The sequence below is a fragment of the Stegostoma tigrinum genome, chromosome 5, assembly GCF_030684315.1.
Source record: "Stegostoma tigrinum isolate sSteTig4 chromosome 5, sSteTig4.hap1, whole genome shotgun sequence".
Classification (NCBI taxonomy): domain Eukaryota; kingdom Metazoa; phylum Chordata; class Chondrichthyes; order Orectolobiformes; family Stegostomatidae; genus Stegostoma; species Stegostoma tigrinum.
In genome coordinates, this window is record NC_081358.1 from 109,248,189 (window position 1) to 109,261,455 (window position 13,267).

Sequence of the window (13,267 nt, forward strand, 5' to 3'; positions counted from 1 at the left end):
CCGGGAGTATGTGCAAACTGCACACAGACAGTTGCCCGAATGTGGAATTTAACCCGGGCCCCTGGTGCTGTGAGGCAGATGCGGTAACCACTGGAGTCACCGTGCCAATTCTCGTAACCTCACAAATTACTTTATTCAGGTATTAAGCAAGACACGTGTTGCTTCAATGTTTTTATCATGAAGCTAGACCTTATATTTTCCCAGAGATTGAACTAGGACCTATTTATACATCCACAAGAGTCCTCCAACACTCCCTAAGTAGTCACAGAATATTAAAAAAAACCATCAGAATAGCGGCTGCTGCTGATGACGACTGATGCTGGCCAGGCGCTCCACTCGATGTCCTCACCACCTCCTTGATGTAGGGTCTGCTTCTGCGATGGTAGGTCTGCAATGAAGTTTTCACTGGCTGCTTGTGCCGAGGGTCTTTTTATTCTTTCTCTTATCTCTCTCAAATTGTACTGTCTTCTTCCCATTGGCTCAGGCTAATTCACTTATTGTGTGCCTTTACCTTATTGGCCCTGGCCCAGAGATATAAGTCACACTGCCTCATTATTTCTCATCTAAAGAAGGCTTTTACATTGCCTCAGCTTTCTTACATTTTGCAGAATTTGGTTAATTCAAACCGGTTTAAATTGGCCCAAACTAGTACTTGGGCACAGGTCATTCTTAGTTCACAAGCTGCTTCTTTCTTCGTGTCAGTAACTTTGCATTCGGTACTTCCTGTTAGCAATGTTGGCAGCTTGTACCCCTTCCTCTCTCTTTATCTTCGTGCAGCCTCAGGCTAACGTCTCCCCAGGCAGTGATGTCAACAGCTTGTACCTTTCTCTCTCTCTCTCTATCTGTATCTCTCTGCAGCCTGTGGCTAACACCGTCATTGATTTCAACCTTTAGACTGTTCCTCTAATCAGAGAAAATTGTTTCTTTGACTTCTAAAGGACTTTTAAAATAGGTGCAAGTTTGTTGTTGAGGGCATTTTAATTTAAAATAAGTACCTATGGTTTTACAAGGGGAGAAGGAGTGTTTAATTGTTCACTACAGGTTTATATAATGCTGCTTGGCCTGCTGTGTTCATCCAGCTCTACACCTAGTTATCTCGGATTCTCCAGCATCTGCAATTCCTATTATTTCTGGTTTATATGCCTGTGACTCTTCCCTATGTTGTGTGCCTGTGTGTGTATTTACAAAGAAACAAAAACTAGAATCTAACAAGAGGTGAGGTCATTTTTAAGAGTGTTTGCAATAAAACTCGGTCCAGATGTGAAACGCCAGATCATTTTTTGCATGTTTCCGTGGCATGTATCACTATAGGATGCAGACTGAAGCCGGCTTAGTGTTCAATCTGAGCTGTGTCAAATATTGATGTTTGAAAACAGGCAGTTTTTTTATTTGTTCTTCAGACATGGAATTGTTGGCTGTTTGTAGCAAACACTAAAAAATGTCAAAAGAGGAATAAAACTGGATAGACCACCTGGAAAAGACCAAGGTACTGGAAGCATCAAAAACAAACGCAGCTCTGCCAACCATGTAAAGTCCTTGTTGCTGATATTTGGCGAGTGTCAAACCAGGGAGTGCTGTTTCACAGCATAGTGAAGCAACAGCCTGACATAGTCATACTCACAGAATCATAACTTACAAACCATATCCATGTGACAGGTTCACCAGCACCGGGTATGTCCTGTCCCACCAGCACCGGGTATGTCCTGTCCCACCAGCACCGGGTATGTCCTGTCCCACCAGCAGCCCCAGCAGAGGTAGTGACATGGTGGTGTCCATTCAGGAAGGAGTTGCTCGGGGAATTCTTTACATCGGTTCTGGATCTGTGGTGTTTCCCAGCATCGGGTGAAACATGGGCACACCCTAACCCTAACCCGAACCCTAAGCCTAACCCTAACCCTACACTGGCCCCAAAGCCCACTCTTCCTCCGTTACACTGATGGCTGTATCGGCGCCGCCTCTTGTTCCCAAGAGGAGCTCGAACAGTTCATCCACTTCACCAACACCTTCCACCCCAACCTTCAGTTCACCTGGGCCATTTCCAACACATCCCTCACCTTCCTGGACCTCTCTGTCTCCATCTCAGGCAACCAGCTTGTAACTGATGTCCATTTCAAGCCCACCGACTCCCACAGCTACCTAGAATACACCTCCTCCCACCCACACTCCTGCAAAAATTCCATCTCCTATTCCCAATTCCTTTGCGTCCGCTGCATCTGCTCCCAGGATGAGGCATTACACTCCCACACATCCCAGATGTCCGCATTCTTCAAGGACTACAACTATCCCCCACCACCCCTCCCCCCGCCCCCGCAGTGGTTGAGAACGCCCTTGACCGTGTCTCCCGCATTTCCCGCAACACATCCCTCACACCCCGCCCCCGCAATAACCGCCCTAAGAGAATCCCCCTGGTCCTCACATACCACCCCATCAACCTCCGGATACAACGCATCATCCTCCGACATTTCCACCATTTACAATCCACCCAAGACATTTTTCCATCCCCACCCTTGTCTGCCTTCCGGAGAAACCACTCTCTCCGTGACTCCTTTGTCCGCTCCACACTCCCCTCCAACCCCACCACACCCGGCACCTTCCCCTGCAACCGCAGGAAGTGCTACACTTGCCCCCACACCTCCTCCCTCACCCCCAACCTAGGCCCCAGGATGACTTTCCATATCAAGCAGATGTTCACCTGCACTTCTGCCAATGTGGTATACTGTATCCACTGTACCCGTTGTGGCTTCGTCTGATTTGGGGAAACCAAGTGGAGACTTGGGGACCGCTTTGCAGAACACCTCTGCTCGGTTCACACTAAACAACTGCACCTCCCAGTCGCCAACCATTTTAACTCCCCCTCCCATTCCTTAGACGACACGTCCATCATGGGCCTCCTGCAGTGCCACAATGATGCCACCCGAAGGTTGCAGGAACAGCAACTCATATTCCGCTTGGGAACCCTGCAGCCCAATGGTATCAATGTGGACTTCACAAGCTTCAAAATCTTCCCTTCCCCACTGCATCCCAAAACCAGCCCAGCTCGTCCTCATTCCCCTCGTCGAATTCAAACTCTATCCCCATAACATTAGCCTGGAGCTCTGGATTAATATGCCACTACATCTGCATTTCTGTCTGTCCTTTTATCACAAGTATTTGAATCAATATGGGCTGAATTTCCTCCATCTCTTCCTGATGATCACATTCTCACCAAATAAATGCGTTTAAAAATAAAGCCAATAAAATGTTTTCTGTTGCTGCCTTGTATACATGTTCCCCCCTCACCCATCCCCTCCTCCCACCTCAAGCCGCACCTCCATTTCCCACCTACTAACCTCATCCCGCCTCCTTGACCTGTGCGCCCTCCTTGGACTGACCTATCACCTCCCCACCTATACTTTCCTCTCCACCTATCTTCTCCTCTATCCATCTTCAGTCCATCTCTGCCTCTCTCCCTATTTATTTCAGAACCCTCTCCCCATTCCCCTCTCTGATGAAGGGTCTAGGACCAAAACGTCAGCTTTTGTGCTCCTGAGGTGCTGCTTGGCCTGCTGTGTTCATCCAGCGCCACACTTTGTTATCACAGCAAGCTCCTGCTGTTTCGATATGTCAGCAATCTATAGCAGAGGGATGCCAGCTCTCAGATGGTGATGGTGTTGTTTGGAACTTTGTCCATAAGGCTTGATTACAGCAGTATGACTGTTTGACTAGTCTTGGGACATCTTTTAATTTTAATTCCAGATTTTGTTGAATTAAAGTTTGAACATCTGTCACGATCAAATTCAAACTCTTTCACCGTAACATTAGCCTGGGGCTCTGGATTAATATGCCACTGCATCTGCATTTCTGTCTATCCTTTTATCACAATTATTTGAATCAATATGGGCTGAATTTCCTCCATCTCTTCCTGATGATCACATTCTCACTAAATAAATGCATTTAAAAATAAAGCCAATAGAATGTTTTCCGTTGCTGCCTTGTATACATGTTCCTCCTCTCACCTATCCCCTCCTCCCACCTCAAGCCGCACCTCCATTTCCCACCTACTAACCTCATCCCGCCTCCTTGACCTGTGCGCCCTCCCTGGACTGACCTATCATCTCCCCACCTATACTCTCCTCTCCACCTATCTTGTATACACGTTGTTTCATTAACTACCGGCCATTTGGATTGTGGAAGAACACAAAGGCTGTAACAGTTCATCTCTTGTTTCTGTATAAGTTGTTAATATCATCATATAAGTTGTTAACATCATCACAGTACATTTTATAGTGTCATATCTCCAGATCCTTGTCTTATGCTGTAAGTACTGGAAAACACCGGGTAGTGTCGAACTTTGCACTTCCACACTGTAAGACATCACCGATTAAAAATAAAGAAACCATGGTCTTTGTTCAAGTCTAAGTTCAGGGATGTCTAATAATTTCCACTCACTGTTTTTTTTTCTAAATCCTTGACCTGATACAGGTTACTTACACACACACACACACACTCACACACTCACACTCTCATCAAACACCATGTGGTGAAATGCTGTTCAGTGTAGCTGGATTCACAGATATTCTGAAAGCATAGTTCATCTGTTTCTTCTGAGAGTGAGGGACATTTCTTTCTCTGAATCTAAACAGCACTGTTTTTATTGAGATAGCATTCAGTGGCAGTGCTGATAATTTGAAAGGTCAGTTTGCATTCCTCTTTTCCATTGCAATGAGGTAAATGTAAAGTAAACACTTCATAATCAGTGCCAAACTATCAATTCATTAATATTGCAGTGCTGTTTTAGTTATGACATACCTATCTTGAAATCTATATTCTACTTTAGAGATCAATATATTCACAAATATGTTGGCATTTTTCTATGTCAGAGACGAAAGAGTCAGTGCACCTTCAGGGTTTGACTCATTGGTCTTGTTTAACATGCTCCATTTGCTTTCCTTTTCCACATCAGTACTGCTGTATGTGTCACAGGCTTTCTGAAGTTCAGTTTTCATTTTTAACTTTGCCCTGTAGACTTGACTGCAGTTGTTCTGTGGGATTCTGTAGGTAATCTTATGAAACCAATGGAGAGTGATCCTGAACTCTGAGAACATACAGGCTCTCAAAACTATGTCTGTGGACTATGTTGATTGTCTGCCACTGTGAACCCTGAACCTGGCCTAGTGCCACGGCAGAATTTAGGGTCATAAGATTCAACACAAAGACTACTGAATCATGAGTGTCACATTATCAAACTTGGATGAGGGATGAGGAGGAGCAATAAACACAGCAAGGAAGTGTACGCTAACACAAAAAGGGCAGAATTTAATAGCTTTCTCGAAAGGCTTTTGGGGTGGTCCCTCATTGCAAGGCTTTTGAGGACTATTGGGAAGGGGAACCCCTCTGACATCTAGCCCCATGTTTTGTTATAGCATAGATATCGTGTTAGACAGGCCTGTGCCTTAAAGAGAGTTGTATGTTGTCCAAAAACATGATCCTCTGGTATAAAAACACTCTGCTTACCTTGAGTCTTGCACTATCTGTATAATGGAGTCATTGTAGTGTTTTCAGTCATTCAACTATGTGAACACAATACACACAGAACCCAGAATGTATGTGTCAGTCCACAAACTTCAAGACATCTATCTCAACATGAACCCAGCTGTCTATGGTGCATACTATGTGTCCTAACATTTAAAAAAAAATCCACATCACCTCTCCCCTTGCAGTTGACTTGCTCTCCCTTCACTTTCTCCCACCAGCGATCTCAACTTTATGGAGCCCAGCTCACCATCACTCACCGGAGGCCTGAGATTCCTTCCTGATCCTGGGTCTCAGGCAGTTGTGTTACTTGTAGCAGCTATTGGCTTTCCAATGTCTCTGCTTTTATTAACAACTTTTGACTCTGATTGACAGGCTTCTGTCAAAAAATGGGTCTTTTGCCCCATATTCCTTCATTCCAAGGAATATGTACCACTGAGTAAGTTAATATAATGAGGCTTCCTGAAGAGAGGTGATGCAGGGTCCTCGTGCTGACCCTGTAAACTACCATGAAATGCTGCTCAGAGATTGGATGGTATTGTCTACAGAACATACTGTAATGACTGTCTTTTCTACAATTGAGATCTAGCATATTCCAGTTCCACAGACAATGGTGTTGCATACTTCAAAAGGACTTCAAGACTGTTGCAATACATTATCTCCTTGAGAAGGAAATGTACTGTCAACTGAGCTATCTACCAATGTAGGCAGCATCAATACGAGACAATAAAAACGTCTAAATAATAGTTAGCTGCAAATCTAGGTCTGCAGCTATCAATCTTTTGAAGTTCAATGTATATGGAGCTGTTGGCTCAGGATAAATGTGAGGTATGGGATTTCCAGCCATTACATATACGCCTGAGGTACAATCTAACACAGAAAACATGGGTAATGGCTGTGAGTTGAGTCTGTCATGTGAAATAGACAAGTGGTATCAGAATATTGTTTGTAATTTATTACCCTCTTCTTTTGTCGCTGTCTTTCTTTGCTTCTATCTCATTTGTTTTTTTCAATTTTCTCTTTGTTCTTTGTTTAAAATCTATCTGGCCATGTGATGTACAAACTGTTTATTTTGCCTGCTTTGTCACAAACCCTCTAAGGGGAAAGGTAGAAAATGATTGGAGTTAGCAAACAAGTAGGTATGAGGTTTCATCGTGGGATGTAAATATTTTGTCATATCCACGGGTGGGATGTGGCCAGAATGTATTGCCCATCCCTCAAACCCTTGAGAAGTTGGTATTGAGCTGCCTTTTTGAACTGTTGCAGTCCACGTGCTGTGGGTAGACCCATAATGCCATTAGAGCAGGATTTTCCAGTTTTTTGACCCTGTGACAGTGAAGGTGTGGTGATAAATTTCGAAGACAGGGTGGTGAGTGACTGGGAGAAGAGTTTGTGTTGGTGTTCTTGTGTATCTGCTGCCCTTGTCCTCTTGGAAAATGGTGGCCATGGATTTGGAAGTTGCTGTCTAAGGATTTTTGATGGAGTCTTGTAGATGGTACATGCTGCGACTAGTGAGTGTCAGTGGTGGCGGTTTGTGATATGGTGCCAACCAAGTCAGCTGCTTTGTCCAGGATGGTTTCAAACTTTGACTGTTATTGCAGGTGTACTTATCCAGGCAAGTGGGGAGTATTCCATTTCACTATTGTCTTATGCCTCGTATCGAGAATGGATAGGCTTTGGGAAGTCAGGAGGTGAGTTAATAGACGTACTCTTCCTTGTCTCTCACTTGCTCTTGTAGCCATTGTATTTATAATGGCTAGCCCAGTTCAGTTTATGGTCAGTGATATCCTCCCCCACCCACCAAGGATGTTGACAGTGGGGGATTCACTAATAGTAATGCCATTGAAAGTTAAGGCACAATTGTCTTTTGTTGGAGATGATGATTACCTGTTTTTTTTTGTGTAGCACCAATTTTACTTGCCACTCTTCAGCCCAAATCTGGATACTGCAGCATTTGAGGGCTCCTGGATACGGTTGTGGTTCAGGACAAACATGTCGGCACGAAATGTTTGAAGTTCATCTGGCTTCGGCACAGAGTTTAGGAGCTAGAGGCTGACCTACAGACATTGCATTGCGTCAGGAACAGGGAAAGGCATGTGGACTCTTTTTCCAGGAAGCAGTCACATCTCCTAGGACAGGGTTAACAAGCTGTAGAGCTAGATGAACACAGCAGGCCAAGCAGCATCTTAGGAGCAGAAAAGCTGACGTTTTGGGGATGAAGGGTCTAGGCCCGAAATGTCAGCTTTTGTGCTCCTAAGATGCTGCTTGGCCTGCTGTGTTCATCCAGCTCCACACTTTGTTATCTCGGATTCTCCAGCATCTGCAGTTCCCATTATCTTCTAGGACAGGGTTTTCTGTTTTCCTCATTGATCAAGTGCAGGCAATTGTGACAGAGAGTCAGGCAGTTAAGGGAATCCAGAAGGTAGGCTTGCAGGTACACCAGCTTCTGCCATTGCCCAGGCAGTTTGAGGTTATCTCAGCCTATTTGGAATTGAGTAGAAGCTACAGGATGCATGAGCAAACTGACCATGTTACCATGGTACATCAGGTATTCAAGTGGGGTAAATGAGAGAGAATGTAGTGGTAATAGGTGCCAGTATAGTGATGGGATTGACACCGTGTTTTGCAGCAAGCAGCGTGAGTCCAAATGTCTGCTCTGTCTCCCAATGCCAAGATTTGGGATATCTGCCAGGGTTGGAGAGAAACTTACAGTGGAGGGAGGAGAATCCAGTACTTGTGTCCATGTAGATACCAAGGACTGAGGTAGAATAAAGAAAGAGCTCTACACAGAGGGTGCAAGGAGCTAGGCACTAAATTAGAAAGAACCTGTAAGAGTGTAATCACTGGATTATTCTCTCAACACCATACATCGTGCATCCATAAAGTTAGAGAGATGAGTACGCATTTCTATCATGGTTTGGGAGAATTCGATTCTGGTTGATGGGGCACTAGCACCAGAAGTGGGGATCGTACCATTAGAAGGACCTACACCTGAACCATGATGAGGCCAGTATTCTTGTGAAGTACATAGCCATGGAAGTACGGATGGCTTTAAATTAAAAATTGGGGCAAGAGGTCAAATGTGTAAAGATGTGATTTATCGAAGAGTGAAAGGGTTGTGACATTATAAGAAAGGAACATATTAATGTGGGAGATAAAGGCAAGAAAGTGGTAAAAATTCTGAATTGAACAGCCAAATCTACCAACATCCTTCTTCCTGATTGTTAGGGAATACTTCCTGGTTGTAATTGTGGCTGGAATTATTAGTTGAGAAGCAAGATTAGATTCTATATTGATTCTTCTGTTACTCATAGTCACAGAGTCATTATGTCGTAGAAAGTGGCTGTCTATCCTATTGTGTCTATTCCAGCTCATCGTACAGCAATCAGTGAGTGTCATTTCCCTGCAATACATCTTAGGCTGCAAATTTATTTCTTTCAACTGCCCATCCAAAGCCCTTTGCAAATCATTGATCATCTATGTACCAACCATCCCTATAAATGGCAAATTCCAAGTCAGTACCACTTGCTGTGCAAAACAGTTCTTTCTCACATCCCTCTTTTTCCTTATAGCATCAGCTAACAGAAACAGTTTATCTATCAAATCTCCTGTCGATGCTCTCTGCTTCAAAAAGAACAGCTGCAGCTTCGCCAAGCTATCCCCGTAGTTAAAATCTCTCATTCTTGGTAATCCTTTTGAATCTCCCCTGCACCTTCTTATGGACTTCTGCATCTTTCATAATGTGCAATAACCAGAACTAGACACAATACTCAAATCGTGCTCTCACCAGTATGACAAAGGTTCCGCATAGCTTCCTTGTTTTTGAATTCAGTACCTCTATCTATGAAAATAAATATGTCTCCTCTGTTTCACAAGTCCACTCTGAAGGTCCCTGTAACATGGCTAGCAAGCTCGTGAGTACCGTTTGCATGTTCCCTTCTCCCATCCCGGCAGAAATAACTGGAGATGGGAGGCATGAAATCAGGTAATGCCAGTCATTATTTTCAAAGACCTCCTGACGTTATCCAGCAAAAAACCAGGAATGAGAATTTCCTCCAAAACGTTAGTATACAGTCTGTACCAGAACTCAGACAGGTAAGCGACCAGGCCGAATATCATCTTCCCTCAGCAGCTTGAGACATGAACTAAAATGATATTATATTATAGTCATAATTCAACTCTGGGCTGGAAGTGAAACAAACCTGCTTGATCTTAGCAGAATGAAGCCTGGAAGATGTTTGGAAGGAATTTACTGAGCTTTGATATTGAAGGGTTGTTTGATACTGGGAGAAGAGATTGAGTTGTTATGTATGAAAAATGGTATCATCGATAGCCTGAATGCAGTAGAGGTGGGCGTGGCTGATGCTTAAAGGTGGAAGTAATTGAACTTGGTGCTGGATAGGATAATGTGTTTAAAATGTAGCTTTTAAACCAAACAGAAATTAAGGTTCCTTCAATCCTAATTGAGGCCAGATGTTACATGAACCAAAACATCTCATCAGGGTAAGATTTTCAAGGCCCAGTGAGGGTGGGGTACAAGGTGAGAAGGCCCAGTGTTTCCCGCTGCTATCCCACTTGCCAGTTTGCCAACATCTGCTTAGAAGGGGCCCATGGTCTATTCAGCTGGTACAGCCAGGTAGCCAGGACCATTTTCAATTCAAATTCAGAGTGGCCCTCGAGATATTCACTCTCACTATCACTCTCTCTTGTCACTGTAGGAGTTGCAGTTCCCTTTACAGCCGGGAGCTGTTGTTTCAGTTCTGGAAGACTTCCTATTGGCTTTATAGCCTTGCGAGTGCAACTTTAATTGAGAGCACGCATACCTTCTGGTGATTTGTTGGCCAATCCTGCAAAAATAGTTGTCAGACTATTTCTCAGACAGTGCAATATCTGGAGCCCCATTTGGTCCTGAGACAAATGGAAAGTCCAGCCATTATTCTATAAAACTGAATTAACCACTTTTTCAGTTTGATCTTAGACAAAATATTGGTGTTGAATGTTGATGAAAGAGGTGTCGGTTCAATATTGATTCCATTAAGTTTTGACAAGTATGTCATCAACTTGATATCTGGCTGATTTGTTCTGAACGGGTTTGACTTCTTGCTTGGAAAGTACGTTGAGTTGAAGACTGGCTTATTATTTGCCGCCTATTGAGATTTTGACAGGTGTAAAGTGTTTGCACTACCTTAAGACCCCAAGAATTAAAATGTAAATTCATTTGCTCATATTACGGTAATACAACTTTATTGGAAGAACATTTGTTAAGAAAACAGTATTCAACTTAACCTGGGGTAGCAATGCAACTAAATGCCAAATTATTATCAATAGCATTTGACGAGAATGTTAACATTGTGGCAGCTTATTAGTAAGTGTCATTGCCGTGAGCAGTCTCTGCATGAACGGTCTTCACAGACATATTCTGGATACATTCAAAGGTGGGAGCAGGCTCATTAAGAATCACAATTAGATGTTCCAGTATTGTTGTCCCAGCAAATTTAAAAGAGATTAAAAGAAATTAACCTTATAATTGAATGTAGTCCACTGAAAAAAAGGCCATAATTTGTTTCTCTATCTTAAGCACTATTTTCTGTATCTATTTGAGCTCTTTCATGATATTTAAGGAGGCTCACCATAAAGCTATGTTTTGACGAGAACAAGTGAAGTGACCTAGAATTTCTCGAGTTTTATTCATAACTGCAACATTAATATTAACGTGTACAAATGGAGAGATTGAAACTTCAGTAAATCCAAAAATAAAATTGAAGAATAAGAACAGAAAAATGCAAAGCAAGCACTGCAATTAGCCAATTCTGCACCTGGAATAGCTCCGGCAAAATAGAGACAATAGGAACTGCTGGAGAATCCGAGATAACCAAGTGTGGAGCTGGATGAACACATGCCGAGCAGCATTTTTGGAGCACTGTGCTCCGAAGGTGCTGCTTGGCGTGCTGCGTTCATCCAGCTCCACACTTGGTTATCTGGCAAAATAGAACCTCTTTTCAGAACATTGAGCAAAAAGATCTTAAGTATAATTTCAAAGAAGAGTAAAGATTTGATATCGTTATCATAAGATCTTACTGACTTTCTGTTAATTTTCTGGAGTACTGAGCTTTCAATTTTGCGGAAAATCCCAGAGGATATATTTGTGGGAGTGACTGACAATTTTTACAATCTATTTTAGAAAAGAGCTCGGAAGATGAAATGCTGCCTCATTCTGACCGGTGTGATCATTTTGTCTGTCATCATTATTATTATCGTGGTTTCAGTGAAGCACTGAACTTGGCACAATATACCTGCAGGTAATGGCTCTGTTTATTTCATGTATTCACTTACTCAAATGTTCATGTCAGAACTCAGAACTAATTTTGGGGATGAGTTCAATGATGTTTTGGAACTAGCGATGTCAACCACAGAATTTGTATTGAATTCTTATGTAGAAATAAAATGTCTTAAGTGGAATGTCAGTGCTACAAATAATGTTGTTTTTGTGTTATAGTTGAACACTTTATAAGTGAGATATTTCTGTTTTTTGTTTGGTGCCTTGTCTGTAAATCAGACCTCAGAACGTTACCTAGAATGAGGCATGAGGAGTCAGTCCACATGCCAACTTTGGGTGGAATTTTATACATGAAATTAGAAAATTAATTATTCATGAACCCTGTTGTAAAGTTTATTTGTCCTTTGATGTACTGACGAACCTCCACTCATCTGGCAATCCCAGAATGAGCCTAATCTGGGGTGGTCTAAGAGGCTGCTGTAACCAGAAACTGCATGCAGCCTGGTTGGAGTGCAGAAATTGGAGCGGTGATTCCATCAGGGCATTGAAAGTAAGCAGCACAATCGTACCAGCTAGGAACAGAATTAAAAACTGAGAGAACTGTGGATGCTGTAAATCAGAAACAAAAATTGCTGGTAAAGCTAAGCTCTGGCAGTATCTGTGGAGAGAAACCAGAGTCAACGTTTTGGCAGAAGGGTCACCCGACCTTAAACCTTAACTCTGATTTCTCTCCCCAGATGCTTCCAGACCTGCTGAGCTTTCCCAGGATTTTTTGTTATTGTTCAGGATCAGAAGTAAGCCAACTGGTTGCTTGAACTTGCTTCACCATTAAATAAGATAATGGCTAATTTGTTCATCTTTTGAATTTGCACCTAATCCCGATAATCTTTGATTCCTTTGCCTAACATTTCATGACCTTTCCTCCACTACCTTCTGAAGCAGAATTCCAAACTAACACAAGCCTCTGGGGGAATTGTTCAACCTCTCATTACTGTCCTAAAAGGGTGATTCTTCATTTTAAAAACAGAGCCACGTAATTCTGGATTTACACTCAAGGAAATATCTTTTCCGTGTCGCCCCTTGTCAGGATCAATCAGGATCCTACACCCTTCAATCAGTTCACCCTTCATTCTTCTAAAACCTCAGTGGAAACAGACCAAGCCTCTCCAGTTTACCCTCATAAGGCAACCAGACATACACATTCTCCCACGCACCTTCCTGCAAAAATGCCGTCCACTATTCCCAATTCCTTCGCCTCCACCGCGTCTGCTCCCAGGATGAGGCATTCCACTCTTGTACTTCTCAGATGTCCTCGTTTTTCAAGGACTGCAACTGCCCCCCCCCCCACAGTAGTGGAGAGTGCCCTCGACCGTGTCACCCGCATTTCCCGCAACTCATTCCTCACACCCCGTCCCCGCAATAACCAGCAAAGGAAAATCCACCCCGTCCTCACGTACCACCTCACCAACCTCCGGATCC

The 13,267-nt window shown here is 43.2% G+C and overlaps 1 protein-coding gene across 3 annotated transcripts in view; it reads left to right on the top strand.

Annotated features, from left to right (window-relative positions):
- The window catches only part of tsnare1 (T-SNARE Domain Containing 1), a 753,673-nt gene that overhangs the window by 688,653 nt on the left and 51,753 nt on the right, over positions 1 to 13,267 (top strand). For all 3 annotated transcript variants that reach the window (XM_059646375.1, XM_059646377.1, XM_059646376.1), the window contains one exon: positions 11,693 to 11,810. In XM_059646375.1, coding sequence (XP_059502358.1) covers positions 11,693 to 11,788 — 96 coding nt within the window. In that variant the 3' untranslated portion in view covers positions 11,789 to 11,810. The remainder of the gene's footprint in view (positions 1 to 11,692; positions 11,811 to 13,267) is intronic.